Below are 18,175 nucleotides of genomic sequence, written 5' to 3'. Positions count from 1 at the left end.
GTATATTTTATTAAAAATACTTAAATTTTACCACATTTTTTTCATTGTTTTGTTCAGAAATAGTGACAATTCTATTTCAGAATTTTATTGCTATTTCTCAAGGTAATTTTGAGATTTGGCTGAACAAAAGTTAGAAATGCTGACAATATCATGATGGACCAAATTGTGTTTTAAAAATGATTTTGGATTTAATTTATTTTTAATACATATTTCTAAAATTCATGTTAAAAACCAAGTGTTTACCTAAACTTTTAAATATGCTTATATAATATATAGCCTAGCTAAATAAGGTTTGTTTTTAACTTAACTAATAGCATAACTGATTGTGTTCCAACTTTTAAAGTCTTTTGTTGCCATTGATACATTTCTGCTTTAGTCTGACCCTTTGGTATTGCTAGACTACACATTGACTTCATTCTTTCTGTCCTCCGTGAGCAGGGGAACTACCCCTTCTTCCTGGTGATCAGGAGTGTGCTGGGAAAGAGCGCAGTACCAGTGCCTGTGTAGCTAGTTCAAAGCAACAGAACCTTTATCCCCAAGCTGTCAGATACAGCACACACATGTGGTACTGGTGCTCAGGATTTTCCTTGTAAATGTGCACAGCCTAGACTGTACTATGATTCACAGGGCATGAAAGTATGCCTGCTCTCAAGCTGATTGGAGTCTTAAGTGTTCTCTCTCTCTCTAGTTCTGTAAGAGTTCAGAGGTGCATTTAGAGGGAGATGCTTTTGGCAACATGATTGAAAGGCAGATAAAAAAATGATGATTAAAATATTTATACAAGTTTTCCCACCAGTTATATAATGCCTGAAATGTAGCACTTTTTAAAAATAGAATGTTTAGTTTCATTACTTAAATTTTAGTGACCACAAAGTTTCTTCCTTCATTCAGAGTAAAGATGCGTATGCATGAAGTGTAAGCTGTTGTGAACATGTAACTAGCAGTGCTGGCTCCTTAGGAATGGATCACAACTCTACGAGGGTGTGTGCGTGAGTTACTCTCACTGTTGCTTCTGCTCCAGGTTCTTGTGTTGTTCGGGACGCCACTGGGGATGTTAACGACACCATTGCCACAGAGCTAACGAACTGCACTTCTGCAGCCTGCAAATTAAACTTTGACTTTTCCTATTGTGAAAGCAATCCTTGTTATTATGGACTAATGAACAACTTTCAGGTAAGCATTGACATTCTATCAAAGATATAGACATTCTGTATTTATCTAGGGATTAGACCACTATGAAATCTGGCCATTTAGAATATAGCTATACATTAGAAGGGAAGACAGTTGTTACTTTCTGTTTATCACTAACTAGGCAAATGGAAAATACATGAAAGAGAAAATAAACTCTTGAGACGATTCATGAATCAAACAAACCCCCTGAGAGTTATTCTTTTCTAATAGAGTGGTTAGTGTGTCTACATGCAGCATCTGGGTGTACTAGTTCAGAAAACCAGGGAACAAGCATCTTTCATAAAAGCCATTTTCAGCGGTCTGTTTGCTCTGCTCTGAGCTTTGGGTTTGTCTGTTCACCAGCGTCAGTCCTGACTCACATAGTTAATATATATTAAGTCTTGAATAACACTTCTAAAATAGTTCTAGAAATTTTTACTTCTTAGTAATTAGTGGTACCCTCATTGTTACTTTATGGATAAATGAACTATCATATATATTGGTTGATAGAGCTAAGGATGTGGCTTAGTTGGTGGGTGCTTGCCTAGCATGCACAAAGCCCTGGCTCAGTCCTTGTATCATGGACACTGGGTGAAGTGGCTCATGACTGTAATCCCAGCATTTGGGAAGTAGAGCAGGAGGATCAGCAGCCCCAGGTCACCCTTAGCTCTGTAGCAAGTTTGAGATCAACTTGAACTACATGACATCTTTTTCAACCTCTATATTGATCAGTATGAGAACTAATGCTAGTTAATTAGTTATGGTCTGTGTAGGTTCATGATGTACCAAACCACCATTTACAAGAGAATTAAATTATGAATAAATAGGTTTAAAAGTTAGAGACTGTTTAAAATGTGAACTGTATAAAGATCAATATTAGTTCTTATGTTTTCAGAGACTGTTAATTCTTTGTTGCATATTATTTACTTCTGTTAAGATGTTCAGTGAAAGGCTCTGAGGAAACAGCTTAGTTGGAGCACATGGGTTTGAGTTTGGTCTCCAGATCCCATGTGAAAAAAAAAACTGGGTATAGTGGTGTGCACTTGTAATCCCAGAGCCAAGGAGGTGGAGACACCTCAATGTTTGGCTCACTGGCAGAAAGCCCAAGCCGCCTGGTGTGAATTTCAGGCCAGTTTTGAGACTGTCTCAAGAAAGCCAGGCAGTACCTTAGGAACATTTTCCAAGGCTGTCCTTTTCCTTCATGGGAGTGCGTGCCTGTGTTCATGCGTATGTGCACACATGGACAAGGCAGTGACAGTGAGATTTTAGTGTGTCAGACTTAGGGTTTAGAACTGAGGTAAAGAATTTCAGAGATGATCAAAACAATAATAATACACAAGTAGATTTAGGAGGTTAATACAAAATAGTAATTTATAGAATATCGATTTCTGTTGATCCCAAGTAAGAAAATAGAATTTTTATTACCAAAACATTATTAGCAGAGTAGTGAAAATCTGAATATTTTTGGAGCTACTATTTACTATTTATAATATGTAAATATTTTGATACAACTTTCTGAATAAAAGTTTTAATGGCATTTTATTTTCCATTGTATAGTTTCAAGCAGTTTTTATTGGTAATAATAAATGTTAGATTCAATTATGTGATACAAGTTTGTGTTTTCTAGTCACAAGACTAGACAGTATTGTAGAAATGAAAGTATTCATGCTACGCTAATGATTCCCTCCTGTTCTGACATGGATACTATATACAAAAAGTACAGGCATTGGTCTCTGCCCAGTACTGAAGATGCTAGTCTGATTTCTGTGTTTCCTGAAAATTCAAAGTTGTGTTCTTTATGATATCTCTTATGATTTCATTTGAGTATAGATATTTTAATTTAAATAAGTAAAACTTTTAGTGCCATGGGAAGAAATACAAAATGGTGGCAATGGGGGAGTCCTATGTAAATCATGTTTAGAGAGTAAAGCATGGTTGGTAGAATATAACTAACTAGTATATAACTAACTAGTTGCATGCTGACTTAGTGTTCTGTTGTAACATGAGGGCCGGCTTGTTGGGGTTTCCATCCCGCCCGGTACCCCAACAGCCGGCAAATCCCAAAGAGAAATTACGCACAGGACTCCATAAGGTTATAAACTGATTGGCCCTTAGCTCTGGCTACTTATTAGCTCTTATAACTTATGTTACCCCATTATCCTTATCTATGTTAGCCACATGGGCTCAGTACCTTTCTCAGTGTGACGGCTTACATGTTGCCTCTTCGGTGGTCTGTGCAGGAATGGCTGAGGGCTTCCTGTGTCCCAGAATACTCCCAGTCTCTTTGCTCCACCCTTACGTCCTGTCTGGCTTTCCCGCCTCTACTGCCTGCCTGACCAATCAGCGTTTTATTAAAATATGATTGACAGAATACAGACAATTCTCCCGCACCATTTCCCTCTTTTTTTAAAAAAAAAACAAAGGAAAATACCCATAATCCATTTGTTGGGAATGTGGGCGTAGTATTTCAGGCTACTTCCTGCTGGTTGGGGGCGCTGATGATCTTATGGGGACCTAAAGAAAATTTAGAGTTATAATCAAGTCATGACTGGAGTATCCTGTGAGTCTTGATCATCTCAGGCAGCAGTCTTGGATCAGTTCTGGATGTAGACCTCTGTCATCTGGGCCATCTGTTCCTATCGGAGATTTTTCAGGTGGCCTCCCTTGGTCAAAGGTGATTATTCTTAACTCTGAATAAATCCAGAGTCTCTCGTTTTCTGTGGAAACAAAAGCAAAATCTCTTCTCCAAAGTAACATACCTTTTGACTTCAGTTTTGAAGCCAAGGTATTTTCAAAATTTCTATCTTGGGTTAGTTCAGCAGCATTTATAAACAAAAGTCTTTTAGCAGTTGTTGCTCCTTCCTCAACAATCAAACAATTTAAAGAGAGCATAATAGCATACAGTATGAAGATTCTCTGTGCATTTTCCATCTTTATGTGGCTTTATTTTAACCTCTATTTCTTTTATTTTTACTTTTACTTTTTGCTTTTGAGACAGGTTCTCTGTATATATCTTTGTCCTGGAATAACTCTGTAGACCAGGCTGTCCTTGAACTCACAGAGATCCTCCTGTCTCTGCCTCCCCAGTGCTGGGATTAAAGGTGTATGCTACCACACCTTGAACTCACAGAGATCTGTCTGTTCCTGCCTCCCAGGCATTGGGATTAAAGGTGTGTGCTACCACACCTTGAAGTCACAGAGGTCAATCTACCTCTACCCCTTGAAGTCACAGAGGTCAATATGCCTCTACCTCCCGGGCATTGGGATTAAAGGTGTGTACCACCACACATAACTACTCTCTTTTTACTTTAAGAACTTTAACTTTTATCCTGCATTTATTTGTAACACACTATAAACCATTTAGAGGTTTTCTTCGTCTTTGAATCTCTCTTTACTGTATATCTCTCCTTTTTTCTGACCACATGAGCCTAAAACCGTGGCTTTGACGGCTGGATCTAGGCCATTTCTTAGCTTTCCAGCCTCATGGCAGAGGTACTGCTGAAGCCATTTTTATTGCCACAGCTCTGTGGCATTTCAAGGTCCCTGCTAGCAAGCAAGCTGCAGCATTCTGCTCACAGACCACACTCAGTCGGACTGCCTGCCTGAAAGAGTCAGAGATTGCCCTGGCAGGACAGCCCAGAAAGCCGGCATTTTAAAACAGCACAGTTTTTTTCCTGCTACAGCTGAACACTGAAAAGCATGCATTTAGCTTTTCATCAACACCGTTTAAGTGTTTTGTGGCAGGACCTCTTAATGAGCTGCAGGGTTTTGCAGCTAAAGCGGAGTCAGGAAGCCTCTCTTAGATGAGAGCCTTGCTTGCCTCTAGCAAGCAAAGTAGACCCGAGAAATTGCTGCTACCAACAAAACATGCTTTACTCTATTCTTTCCCAAGCTTTCTCAAGCTTTCTGTGGATTCAGTTATCCACGTCTGGGCGCCATATGTAACATGAGGGCCGGCTTGTTGGGGTTTCCATCCCGCCCGGTACCCCAACAGCCGGCAAATCCCAAAGAGAAATTACGCACAGGACTCCATAAGGTTATAAACTGATTGGCCCTTAGCTCTGGCTACTTATTAGCTCTTATAACTTATGTTACCCCATTATCCTTATCTATGTTAGCCACATGGGCTCAGTACCTTTCTCAGTGTGACGGCTTACATGTTGCCTCTTCGGTGGTCTGTGCAGGAATGGCTGAGGGCTTCCTGTGTCCCAGAATACTCCCAGTCTCTTTGCTCCACCCTTACGTCCTGTCTGGCTTTCCCGCCTCTACTGCCTGCCTGACCAATCAGCGTTTTATTAAAATATGATTGACAGAATACAGACAATTCTCCCGCACCATTCTGTGATAAAGACAACTCTTATACAGGAAAGTATTTAACTTGGGCTTGCTTACAGTTTCAGAGGCTTCGTCTGTTATCATTGTGGCAAAGAGCATGGTGTCACGCGGGCAGACATGTTGCTAGAGAAGAAGCTGGGAGCTTTAATTCTGATCCTCAGATTGCAGGCAGAGAGAGAGAAACAGTCACTGGTGTAGCAGGTTCTCTTGGCCTGTCAGCCCCCAAATCATAAACACAGAGATTTAATTAAGAATGCTCGGCCTTAGCTTAGGGTTGTTTCTAGCTAGTTTTTTTTTTTTTAACATAAATTGGCCTATTTCTATTAATCTGTGTGCTGCCCCAATGCTCCTTTTACCTCATTTATGTACTGTCCACTCTGCTTTCCTGCTTCCTCTCCTTCTGTCTGTCTGGTCCCTGGCAGGCTGCCCCTTGACTGGCTGACTTCCCCTTTTCTTTTGCTTGTCAACTCCACCTATTCTTCCTCTGCCTAGCTATTGGCCACTCAGCTATTTATTAGACCAGTCAGGTGCCTTAGACAGGCAAGGTGGAAGAGCAACACATCTTCACGTAGTCAAACAGACATTCTATTCCACAGTACATTGGGCTTGGTGTGGCCTCTTGAACCATCAAAGCTCACCTCCAGGAACAACCTTTTCCAACATCTTTTAATCCTTCCAAACAGTTCATTAACTGGAGACCAAGGATGTAAATATTTGAGCCTATAGGGGCTATTCTTACTTAAACCACAACAGATGCCTATTATAAAACCCATACAGGCCCCATTTTATAATGGAATTTTACATATATAAATGACTTCATAAAGGGAATTGAGGCATTTTGGATATCTCGCTTGTTTTAAAATTTGAATTATACATGTTTTGTCTCATTACGTTTCTTTATTTTTATATCCTGTGAAATGCGTGATGAACAAAGTGTGAGCTCTGTTGTTGTTGCTGGTGAAAGTCCCTCATACCCGATCTCTCACAACCCTCAGTTTTTCATGGGCATGGTCACTGTGTTAATGCAAGATGCAGGTGTGTACACACTGCTACCATTTCTTACCTCCACTCAGTGCTTCATTTGGAGAGCCATCTTGCCTTTCGTCTTTGCTGCTCTGTGTTGTGGGCTGCACTGATATTACCACTGGTTTTGTTGACTGTCACTCTGTCCATATACCCTTGTCTCACCATTAGTTTTAGAGAATGCCAGATATTAAACTGCAGAGCCAGAGTTTAGTTGGCTTTTCATTTCCCAATACTAAGCATAGGGCATTGATGTTGATTTGTGCAAAGGACAACACAACCAGAGAATGAGCCTGAGGTTTTCCTGTGTAAGTCTGGGAGGAGTGCACACGCACACACGCGCGCGCACACACACACACACACACACACACAGGCCCTCATAGTAAACGTTTGGACATCATGCACTGTCTTTATCAGTTTATCAGTGTGTGGTTAGTGTGTTTTGTTTATTACTTTTCCTATTCCATGTAATTTAGAAGCAAAATAGAATTTGTATCATAACCTTTTGGCGAGATGTATTTTTACTTTTAACTATTAACGTGCTTAAGAAAACTTTATACCCACAATGCTATTGCAATCCCATTAAAAGAAACCATTTTAATGTGGTACACTTTGACAGGACCTTGAACCTCAGTCTGACTCATTGGCTGGATCTAACTATCAGTTTTCTAGAAAGTAGGATGAGAGGAGTGGGTTACATAATAGGAGATAAAGTCAGCACATTGCAGGGTATTGGATAGGAACTCCAGAGAATGGCAGGGAAAAAAATTAAATGAATTGAGAAATATGAAACCATATACTAAATATATTTAAAAACTGTATCACCCAAATATAATAATCATTTTTGAGACCTGATTTTTAAAAATATATATTTATTATATAAATATATAAAATAAATATATATAATATATAAATGTATATATATAAAAGAAAAAGCCTGTTTTGAAATGACCAAGACAAGGGGACAAATGAGGCAATTTCATTGGTGACTAGATGTGTGTTACTGCGAACGGTTGGCCAAATTAAGCCGGGCCAGCGGCTTTAGCTACAATTTCCAGTTATCTGTCTGTTAATAGACACACACGAACCTTATGCATTAAAAATGTAGGGCTGCAAATGATGTGGGCTTGGGCCAAGTTGTCCGTGATTAAAACCTGGTGACAGGTAGTTGGCAGTTCATCATCCTCTTTTTTTCTGTCATATGTTCATTTGGAAATTTACAAGAGAGAGTTTTTTAGTGGTAAATCTGTTTTAATAACTTGTACTTTCTTCTTAATGCAATTTACCAAATTACTATTAGATTTCTCCAGTATTAGTTTCTTTTATTAGAATCTTCAAATTGTGACTATTCAACACTCTGCTCTTTGTCAAACTGTTTTTAAGACTTCTTTTGCAATTCTGCCACTCATTTAGGTGATGAGCATGGTGTCAGGGTTCGCACCCTTAATCTCTGCAGGTATCTTTTCAGCCACACTTTCATCAGCTCTAGCCTCTCTCGTGAGTGCTCCCAAAATATTTCAGGTAAATGTTTTCATAGTATAATTTTTATTGGGGGAATGTTAAGACGTTTCAATTTTTGGATTATTGCTATATTTAAGTAGGTTACTTTTATCAACCTCACGTGTTTGTTATATTTGCCTATGTGTGTATTAAAACTGGTATAAATTTTATGTATATAAATGCTGTGTGGATCCATACAAACATTTGTGCATTTTTCTAGTGTCATGGTACATGCTTAGAAAGGATGATTTGAGGATCTGGAGAGATGGCTCAATTGTATGGTCTCATGCAAAAGATCCAAATTCCATTTCCAGCTTGTACATTGGGTGACTCATAATCACCTATGACTCCAGACACATACATGATTAAAAATGACAAAAATAAGTATTTTAGGGATAAAAGAGTTTTTGATGTACTTAGCATAAGAGTCTAGGGTTCTTAGAAGTGCAGTCTAAGACTAATCAGAAGTAGTAAATAATAGTTTCGGTTAGCATGTTGCCAACTTAAATATTTTATGTGGCTAGCATTACAGTAATTGTGGTAGGTGCAGTGATAACTAGAATGAACATTGCTCCCTGTAGTGATCATTAAGCAGCTAATACTGATTAGGATATCATTTTTAATTACTAAGTCAGATAAGTGTTGAATTTCTATCCTTATTCTTAATATTGTATTTATAGCCAAAAAGTATAGTAATAGTGTTGAATATGATTTTTAAGGTAGCATCTATTAAGATTTGAAGAAAAGTGATTAAACTTTATAATTAGGGTTTTAAATCTGCTTTTATAGTTCAGATTTGGACTTAATGTTTCTTTTTTAAAAATTATTTATTTTTATTTTATGTACATTAATGTTTTGCCTGCATGTAAGTCTGTGTGAGGTTGTCAAATCTTAAGAGTTACAGACAGTCATGAATAGCCAGCCATACACATGAGCTGCCACATGGGTGCTGGAATTAAACCCAGGTCCGCTGGAAGAATAGGCAGTGCTCTTAACCTCTGAGCCATCCCTCCAGCACCCCAAACTTAGTTTCTTAAAGTCATAGGTACACTGTATTGTACTTACCATCTTCCAGTTCTTTTATTTATTGTACTATTATTTCAAATGTCTGCTGATTCTTCAAAGGAAGAGTTTCAACATGGAGTGGGGTAAGACAACATCTTAAGCAGTGTTATATAAACCAACTACCCTTCTGCTATTTGAACTATTTTACATAGCCCTTATAGTCTGTAGGTGAAACACTGAGACAGGAAACAAAAACCATCAGAAATGAGAGACTCGGGCTCCAATTCATTATTAACCTGTTTTAATTGTTAGCAGATTTGTGTATCTTAATTTTCATGTATTTCATTTTAATGTTTGTATTCTTTTATTAGGCTCTATGTAAGGACAATATCTACCCAGCTTTCCAGATGTTTGCTAAAGGTTATGGGAAAAATAACGAACCTCTTCGTGGTTACATCTTAACATTCTTAATTGCACTTGGATTCATCCTAATAGGTTAGTTCTATGAATGATATATTACGTAGGTTTTGGTATGTTTATATATTGCATTGCCTATAATCATGAATATTAAATTATTAACAAAATGTGCCGTGCTTTAGTGCACTAAATTAATTTCTAATCAAACAAGAGTAAGTAAAATACTGCAAATAATAGTGACATATATTATTTACTAAAATTGTTGCTATTACATGAAATTAGGAATGGAGGAAATAGAGGAGGTTATACTTTTTTTTAAGACTCATGTAGCCCAGGGTGCCCTCCTATTATTCACAGTTGTAGACGAATATACTGTTGAATTCTTGATGGTTTTGCGTCTATTTCCCAAGGGCTAGGATTGTAAGCATGCACTCATAAAATATATATGATGATGGTGTAGGGAAAAGGGTACTGGTGGGCCCAGGAAGATAATGCCTCTATCTGATCGTGTGCAAAGCTGTGGATCCTATTGATTATTCTAAAGATAACATTAGGATTTCTAAACAATTGTCTAAACCCTCAAATTAGTTGACTGAAACTTGATTATGCCATCAGTTGTGATAGCAGGATATAAGTATCAGTCTGTGGTAGATTTAGGGGTATTTATTATGCTATTTAAAAGTTAGGAATATTTCAAAATTTGTAGGTTTAAATACATTAAATTTATTTCTTGTTTCTTTTGCAGCTGAATTGAATGTTATTGCTCCAATTATCTCAAATTTCTTCCTTGCCTCGTATGCATTAATCAATTTTTCAGTGTTCCATGCATCGCTTGCAAAATCTCCAGGTGATTTCACATTATATAAAGTTGTATGTGCTAATAGCTGTGATTTCTGAGAAAACAAAATTTTCAGTTTTCTAAATTTGGTGTTTGTGAGCTTAGCTCATTAAAGTTGTTTTCTTTTATAATTTTGTCAAGTTCAGTGCTCAGAGATCTTTTTGTTATGAAGTACACTGATAATAAGCTGTTTCTTTTCAAAATGTTCAACAGCGTTTGTCATATTAAAGAATTAGTCCCATTTTGAGAATTTCTTTACTATTTGCTTACCTGATTCAGTTCTTGTAACTTTGTCATTTAATAACTGTTCAGAATTTGGGTTTTTTTGGTGCTGAGAATTGAGCTGGTGCTCCAAGCATGATAAACACAGCACACTCTTGACCACTGAGCCTAAGTGCCAGCTGCCAACATGTTTTTGCACAATGAGTTTTGTAGAATTCTAGCATAGGCCTCTGTCAACTGAAAAAGTACCATGCTGCTTGTGTTCTAAGTGGGGCAGGGCTGAAATCAGGAAAGAATGGAAAGTACGGGAGGATTGAAGTTCCTCAGAACTGGCCAATAGCAGGCAGGGTTTTCAGAGGGAAGGGAAGCACGAGCACGTGTCTTAGCTTCAGCTTTACTTTCAAAATAAAATTTTATTGAAACAGTTTTAAATAAAAAGTATTTTTGACTGTTAGTGACAAGGTTATGAGTAGTTTTTAATTCATTATATTTTATTAATGTATATATATTATTAGTATATAATTAATACTAATGGGAAGGTATGAAGTTCTTGGAGTCACACCAAGATTTAGTTACATGGGTAGGTTGTTTGAAATGTTTACTAAATTCATTAGAACATGACTGTGTCTCATGCTGATGACCAGAGGGTAAAGCTGCTCCACCAAGGAGCAAGTCTACATTAAGTCTTTCCTTTGTATGGTGCTTCTGTAGTGTTCACTATGGTGGATTGATTTAAAATTTCAAAGATTGTATTGACTGAAGGTCTGAGAAGATGTAGTAATAGGAAAATATTATCTTCACAGTCATTAAGAATTCTCAAAACCACTTATGATCAATAACAGTCATTGACTTTATTGTTTGATGTTATCCTTGAACTTAATATTGAGTATGACAACCATAATGAAATCTATTTTATACATAATTTAGTGTCACTGTATAAAACAGATGAAAACTCTGAGTTACGTCTTCTGTCTGTCATTGTTAGGATGGCGTCCTGCATTCAAGTACTACAACATGTGGATCTCCCTTCTTGGAGCGATTCTGTGTTGCATCGTCATGTTTGTCATTAATTGGTGGGCTGCCTTGCTTACCTACGTGATAGTTCTCGGACTGTATATTTATGTTACTTACAAAAAACCAGGTCAGTAGTCTTTTCTGCTTAGTAGTTTTACTTAGAAAATGTCGACAAATTTTTATGTTACTTTTTATTCAAGCATCTTTTGTATATTTGAAAAGGTGTTACATGTAAAACTTATAATACCTTCTTTCCAAATAATTTTTTGTTTTTGAAGTACATTTAGTTTCAATGATCTATTTTAAAATGTTTTATTCCTATAGAATTTCATTTTCAGGCCTGAATTAAATGTGACTAATCTTATTTTAAGAAAAATAATAAACTAACATTCTGTTGTAGTTATGTTTTAAAATTGTCCTGTGAAGGTTCCAGATTTACAGCACTCTAGTAACTGCTAGCGAAATATTTATGTATATGTTTGCATGTGTCACATACACACACACATATGTAGCCTCTTGTCATCTTAGAGCTGCTGTCTGGCAAGGAATTCAGGCACTAGAAAGATGTATCTTTCCCAAAGAAAGTAAATGTGTGTGTGTGTGTGTGTGTGTGTGTGTGTGTGTGTGTGTGTGTGTATAGTTTGTGTGTTTGTTTGTTTGTTTGAGACAGGGTTTCTCTGCCCTGGAGCTCACTCTGTAAACCAACTGGCCTTGAACACACAGAGATCCTTTTACCTCTGCTTCCCGAGTGCTGGGATTAAAACTGTGCACCATCACTGCCCAGCTAATAACAAATGTTCTTAACTGAGAAATAATTAGTGATTATCATCTTCCACACTGATGATGTCTAGGTAGATCTCCATCTAAGGTGATGAGGGTGAGGGCTATTAGGATTTTTTCAGTGTACAGAAAAAGATCTGGCATAAAAAGGGCAGGGGAGTTTGGTCCACTGGCATAATCAGAGCAGAGCAGGTCCAGCAGTTCACAGCAGTGATGAGACCTTTTGGTCTGGATGTGAAATGATGAACTTTTGGATTCAGACGGTGGCTCTAGAAATGAAAGGGCAAAGGAATTATATTTTTAACTTTTAAGAGCAATTATTCCTCCAAAATACCTATTAAGCATATATTAATGTGTTTAAAATCAATCAAGGACCAACCTTTTTATTCAATGGTAGAAGACACTTTCTTGTTTAAATAGCTTGAATGTATTTACTGTACTTAAAATGTGCCTTCAGCTACAGAATGAATAATTTTAAATGTTTTATTGTTGAGAGATTGTTTTGAGTTATGTGAACATGCCATCATCATGCCTTTATTAGGTTATGCTTTTTTAAATTGCAATGACAGATATGATATCTTCATATATTTCTATATACTGGAACTATGCCAAGTTATAGAATAGTACTTTATTTTAGCAGTCGACTTATAAACGTGAAAATTCTGCCCAATTTGGTGTCAATCCCATATGTCTGAATTGGCTGCTGCTGGTGTCACACTGCGTGACCCTGTTTTCCCACAGATGTGAACTGGGGATCGTCCACTCAAGCCCTGACTTACCTGAGTGCACTGCAGCATTCAATTCGTCTCTCTGGGGTGGAAGACCACGTGAAAAACTTCAGGTAGGTGATGGAGGTGTTCTCTGGTTGCTAGTCGTTCAATTCTTAAACCATTTCTGTATGGATTAGTACAGGATATTCTGTTTTGTTTGGATGGTCCTGAGCAGTTAATTATTCAAAATCAAATCATGCAAAAAAATTTGTCTTCTTTTAAAATGTTATGTAAGTTTTGGAACTGTCATTTAAAGAAATTTTTTTTTTCTATTTGTAACTATTTGTGTTGATTACTATTTATAAGTTTCTTTAAAATTTTTTATGTGTATGGATATTTTACTTGTGTCTGTGCCTTTGCACTTGCATGCCTGGTGCCTGCAGAGGCCAGAGAAGAGCGTTAGATCCCCTGAAACTGGGATTACAGACAAATTGGTAATTGACCCCTGTAAGGATTTTTTTGTTTATCTGTTTGAGTCAGGGTTACTGTATAACTCCGGCTGGCTGGGGACTCCCTTTGTGTAGACCAGACAGCCTTTCAGCTCAGAGACCCACCTGCCTCTGCCACCTGAGTGCTGGGAGTACAACTGTGCCTGCTGCTGTAGGCTCGTTTTATACACCTATTTCTGTAATTTATTAAGACTAAATAATACTGAGTTATTCCCATTCCTCAGCAACTAAGTAGAAAGCACTTGCAGTGATTGACTACGTTTGGCTGTCAGTGGTCTATTAGTCATCAGTGAAACTTCTGCAATGTATTGCCAATAGTGGGTTAGATCCAGTTGCTTAAGCACTGTAGAGAGATGCTTTTCTATATTCAGAAATGTTATGTATATAAAGTCTAAGACCTTTTAGCTTATTTATACTTCATATTTTCATAAAATAATATTTTCTAAATTGATCAAATTCTTTAGCTATGAAGAGGTGACTTTTTCTGGTCATGAGTCATCACCTTTCATTGGCTTCTGTCTGTAATTGTCTTTCTGGAACACACAAAGTTGTTCCAGAAATCATCTCTGAAGAGGAGATACATCTCAGGAAAGAGTTGCTGTCCTGGAAAGGAGTTGTGTGTGTTCCCTATGCTGCTCTTCCGGGCACCTGCTCACCACTGTCCCTCTCCTCTGAAAGGAAAAGTTCCCAGAGACCACAGTTTGGCAAGTGAGAGAGGGGAGGAAAAAAAAGAATGAGAGCTCTGATAGAGAAACTTAAATGTTAGTGCATTTTGGGTAGTTGATTTGACCAAAAAATAGAAATTATTGTTTTGTGAGTTGTGTAACATAAATGAATATATAAACAAAAGTCACAGTTAGTCTTAAGCCAGTAAAAACTTGATTGGACTTATTTTAATTGGGTGAATTTTTTTAAGTTCTTTTTATCCAAGTTTGGTTTTTTGCTGTTTAATAATTTATATAGCTCAACTGTTCTGCAACTCGGTATACTCTTGCCTCTGCTCCCCAAGGCATGTATGTTTTAAATTTTTATAAAAATTTTAATAGACGTAGCATGAAGGGGAGAGTTTGTAAAATTTTGCCTTGGAAACCAATACTTGTCTTCTCTATCCTCTGTGTTCTTTTCTTATACTGTAGGCAGCGGTTTCTGCAATTTGGATGCCTTGTTACCTGTTCATTTTGTATTCATAAAGCCGTATTTGTCTTGCTGTGCTTTTTGATTTTTGCTGGCCATTATTTTCTCTCTTTCTGGCTATATTGCATAGATGTACTCTTCCCATACTTGCAATACATTGTATGGTGTTACTTTGATTAATTCATATTTAATATTTGTATTTTTATGATATTAAATGGTAGATACAGTATAGTTTTTTTGCTTTGTTGTATTAGAACTAATAATTCTTTTTATATTTAATTTTTATGTTTATCTCAGCCTTCATCAAAGTTGCCAAAAGTTTCAGTTATTTGAAGTTTCTTTCTAATAGTTTCCTTTTCCTTGAGTCTGGGTTCTTCTAAAGTGCAGTATCTGTGCTCCTTGACAAAGAAGTTCCGCGCTGGTGCTGAGGCCGTCCATGCTAGTCAGGTTCTTATGTAGATTAATGCAGCTTTGCCATTCTTCAGGGAATTTAAGTCTTTTTACAGGCTTTCTTTTGATCTGATTAGATTTCTCAGAAAGTAGTCTTTAAGCTGTTTGTATGTCCTTGTTACCAGAATTCTGAGAGCCAGGTAGGGAAGGAGGTGAAGGTTTCAGAGTTTTGCCCATAAACAGCCTCTAAACGTATAGTTTACATTGCTGACTTATTCCCTTAGCTATTTTCATTGTCTTCTGGACCACAGATGCCTCTTTAGCAAGAAGCCATAGTGATGGAAACGACTTGGCTCTGTCTACTTGCTTCTTACGTAGACATAAGACCCGTGTTCTTTAACACATCATCATTGCTGTTTGCAGACACTTGAGCTCTAGGCGGCGTTGCTGCACTTGTGGTATAGAATCAGCAGCCTCACAGCCTTCTCCTTCATTTAGTGTTTCCTGATGGCCTGCTCCTCCCTTCTGCCGCTTGCCTTATACCTTTCAATATTGTAGTGCTGTTACTCCTGAGTTTTTGTTGATTTCATGGTTTTATCAGTTTAACAGAATTATATTGTTTATGGGGGAGTCTACTCTAACAAGAAGCTTTTTAAAAAAGCAATAATTAAACATCGAAGGGGTTGGTAGATGTTCAAATATGAATGGTTCATGGCAAGTAGGCAGATGTGGCCGTTTGGCACTACCGTTCCTTATGCATTGCCATTCTGCTGCCCCTAAAAGATGTGTTTTGTCTTTGTGATCAAAGTCATCACTACACCCGTGATCTTGCTTACAGGAAAGAAAATATGGGGACAACTCACTTTTAAGTAGCATAGTCTGAAAAACAAACACCTATGGGTTGTAAAATCCTCACAGTTCCTTTGCTGGAGAATCATGCCACCTGTGGAAGCTGAGGAACTGAAGAGGGCACTGAGCTGTCCGGGCCATAATGTTACATTTGATTACTCCAAAGCAACTCTCAGATAGAATTGATTTTTGAGCTACTTCACTAAATTTCTAAATCTTGATTAATACTTTTATTATTTTAGGGATGACTCAAAAAGTTAGTGTTTAAGTTAGAATTAAAGAAAAATTTAAAGATTCACTTAATTTTACTTTATGTGTATGTGTGTCCTTGCCTACATGTATGTCTGAGAATCAGAAGAGGGCATCAGATCCTCTGAAGCAGGTGTCAGACTTGCTAGTTGCCATGTGTGTACTGGAACCCTGGTCCTCTGCAAGAACAGGAAGTGCTTGTGACCTCTCTAGGTCCTTACCTTAGGAGTCCTTACTGAGCATCTCTCCAGTCCTTACCTTAGGAATCAGTCAGCTCTTTGCTAATTTCAGGAACTTTGCTAATCTGTTTTGGTGGATAAATAAACAGGATTTATTTCCTCTTTGAGTTAGTGAAAATTAGTTTTTATTTTTCAAGACAGGGTCTCTCTCTGTATTCCTGCTGTCTTGGAACTTGCTATTGTAGATCAGGTTGGTCTCAAACTCACAGAGATTTGCCTGCCTCTGCCTCCCATGTGCTGGGATTAAAGGTATGCACTGCTGTTGCCAACCAAAAGGCAAGTTTAAAACATCTGAATATTTTGTCACCTTCTCATGTTTACAGAGATACTTGAGTGCAATTTTGGCATTCGTGGTTATTAACTAGAATGAAAATATTTTAGTTCAGTAGCACATGTAGTTGATTCTACTTACATCACAGCAGTCTTCAGTAAACTGGATTAGACAGGGTTGATATGTGAAGTGATGTCATTATGCTGAGATGGAACTCACCTGTTTATATTATGGTTTTGTTGTGCTCAGTAAGTTTTTTTACGATCTATGAAATGACTGGAACATTTATGACCTTTGAAGATAAAAAATTATCTCATTCTTAAACAAAGTAGTAATATCTGTGGCATTCCCAGAAACTCGGTGTTGTTTGAGAGGAGTATCTGGTATTCTACTTCTTACAGGGTTGTTTTAACATTTGGTGTTATTTATGTGTTATATATGTCTTTGTCTGTATGAATGTACTGTGTCTCCAGGGGCCCTTGACAACCAACTGGAGTTACACGTAGCCTTGAACTGTCTGACATGGCTGCTGAGAACTGAACATTGGGTCCTTTGGTAAAGCAGCAAACACTGTTAACCACTGAGCCATCCCTCCAGTCCCATGTAGCCTGCATCTTCTTAAAGTTCTTCTGTAGCTTTGCTCCTAGAGAAACCACATACAAACTTCAGATTTCAAATTGTTCTAATTTTATTTTATTTATTTTATCTTAAATTAGGCCACAGTGTCTTGTTATGACAGGGTCTCCAAACTCGCGCCCTGCTTTACTTCATCTTGTTCATGACTTCACGAAAAATGTTGGTTTGATGATCTGTGGCCATGTGCATATGGTATGTATCAGTTTTGTTTTCTATAGTAAAACATTCTTTTACTCATCAACCAGGATTGTAAGTTATAGACTTTGTAGATTAGAAGTCATTAGACAAATTTGTAGAATTTTTTTTAGATGTTTTCTTCAAAATGCTTTTTCCTTTAAATCACAGTCACAAAGTAGCATTTTTAAACAGATACTTTTTGAGTTGTTGTGATTTGAATCAGGAGTAAGAAAAATATCTATAATAAATTTTCACCCAAAAAGTAGTGCTTTTTTAAAAAAATATCATTTTGAATCTTGAAAATAATTGTGAAATGATGCATCACGCATTGTGCATTGAAAGCTGAGATGAGTTTTCTTTTTTTTTTTTTTTGTGGCACCTCTTGGCCAGCTGTGTCAAGAGAAACTGACTATCTCCTTCCCAGCTATTGATGGTTGGATACTTGTTGAAGTGTATGAAAAACTTGTGTTTTTTTTGTTTTGTTTTGTTTGTTTTTTGTTTTTTTGGGGTTTTTTTTGTTGTTGTTGTTTTGTGAGGAGTACATGGTCACAGAAGTAGCTACAGATGTCCGTTCTGGAAGGATTTTGTGGTCCAAGTCAGTGGGAATGACAGAGTTTTCCCATGACTCAAGGTGTCTTGCTCCACAGTAACATGTGCCTGCTATTGAGCGAGCAGCATTCCTGCTACAGATCAAGGAGGATATTGGA

The 18,175-nt window shown here is 37.4% G+C and overlaps 1 protein-coding gene across 2 annotated transcripts in view; it reads left to right on the top strand.

The window, feature by feature from the left end:
• Slc12a2 (solute carrier family 12 member 2) overlaps positions 1 to 18,175 on the top strand; it is a 75,768-nt gene that overhangs the window by 26,600 nt on the left and 30,993 nt on the right. For both annotated transcript variants that reach the window (XM_085699836.2, XM_048419190.3), the window contains exons 10-16: positions 1,022 to 1,173; positions 7,942 to 8,049; positions 9,405 to 9,528; positions 10,196 to 10,297; positions 11,496 to 11,651; positions 13,046 to 13,145; positions 17,372 to 17,483. In XM_085699836.2, coding sequence (XP_085555962.2) covers positions 1,022 to 1,173; positions 7,942 to 8,049; positions 9,405 to 9,528; positions 10,196 to 10,297; positions 11,496 to 11,651; positions 13,046 to 13,145; positions 17,372 to 17,483 — 854 coding nt within the window. The remainder of the gene's footprint in view (positions 1 to 1,021; positions 1,174 to 7,941; positions 8,050 to 9,404; positions 9,529 to 10,195; positions 10,298 to 11,495; positions 11,652 to 13,045; positions 13,146 to 17,371; positions 17,484 to 18,175) is intronic.

Source organism: Myodes glareolus, chromosome 13 (assembly GCF_982192425.1).
Source record: "Myodes glareolus chromosome 13, mMyoGla1.1, whole genome shotgun sequence".
NCBI classification, from domain to species: domain Eukaryota; kingdom Metazoa; phylum Chordata; class Mammalia; order Rodentia; family Cricetidae; genus Myodes; species Myodes glareolus.
This window is presented reverse-complemented; position numbering and strand designations above follow the sequence as displayed.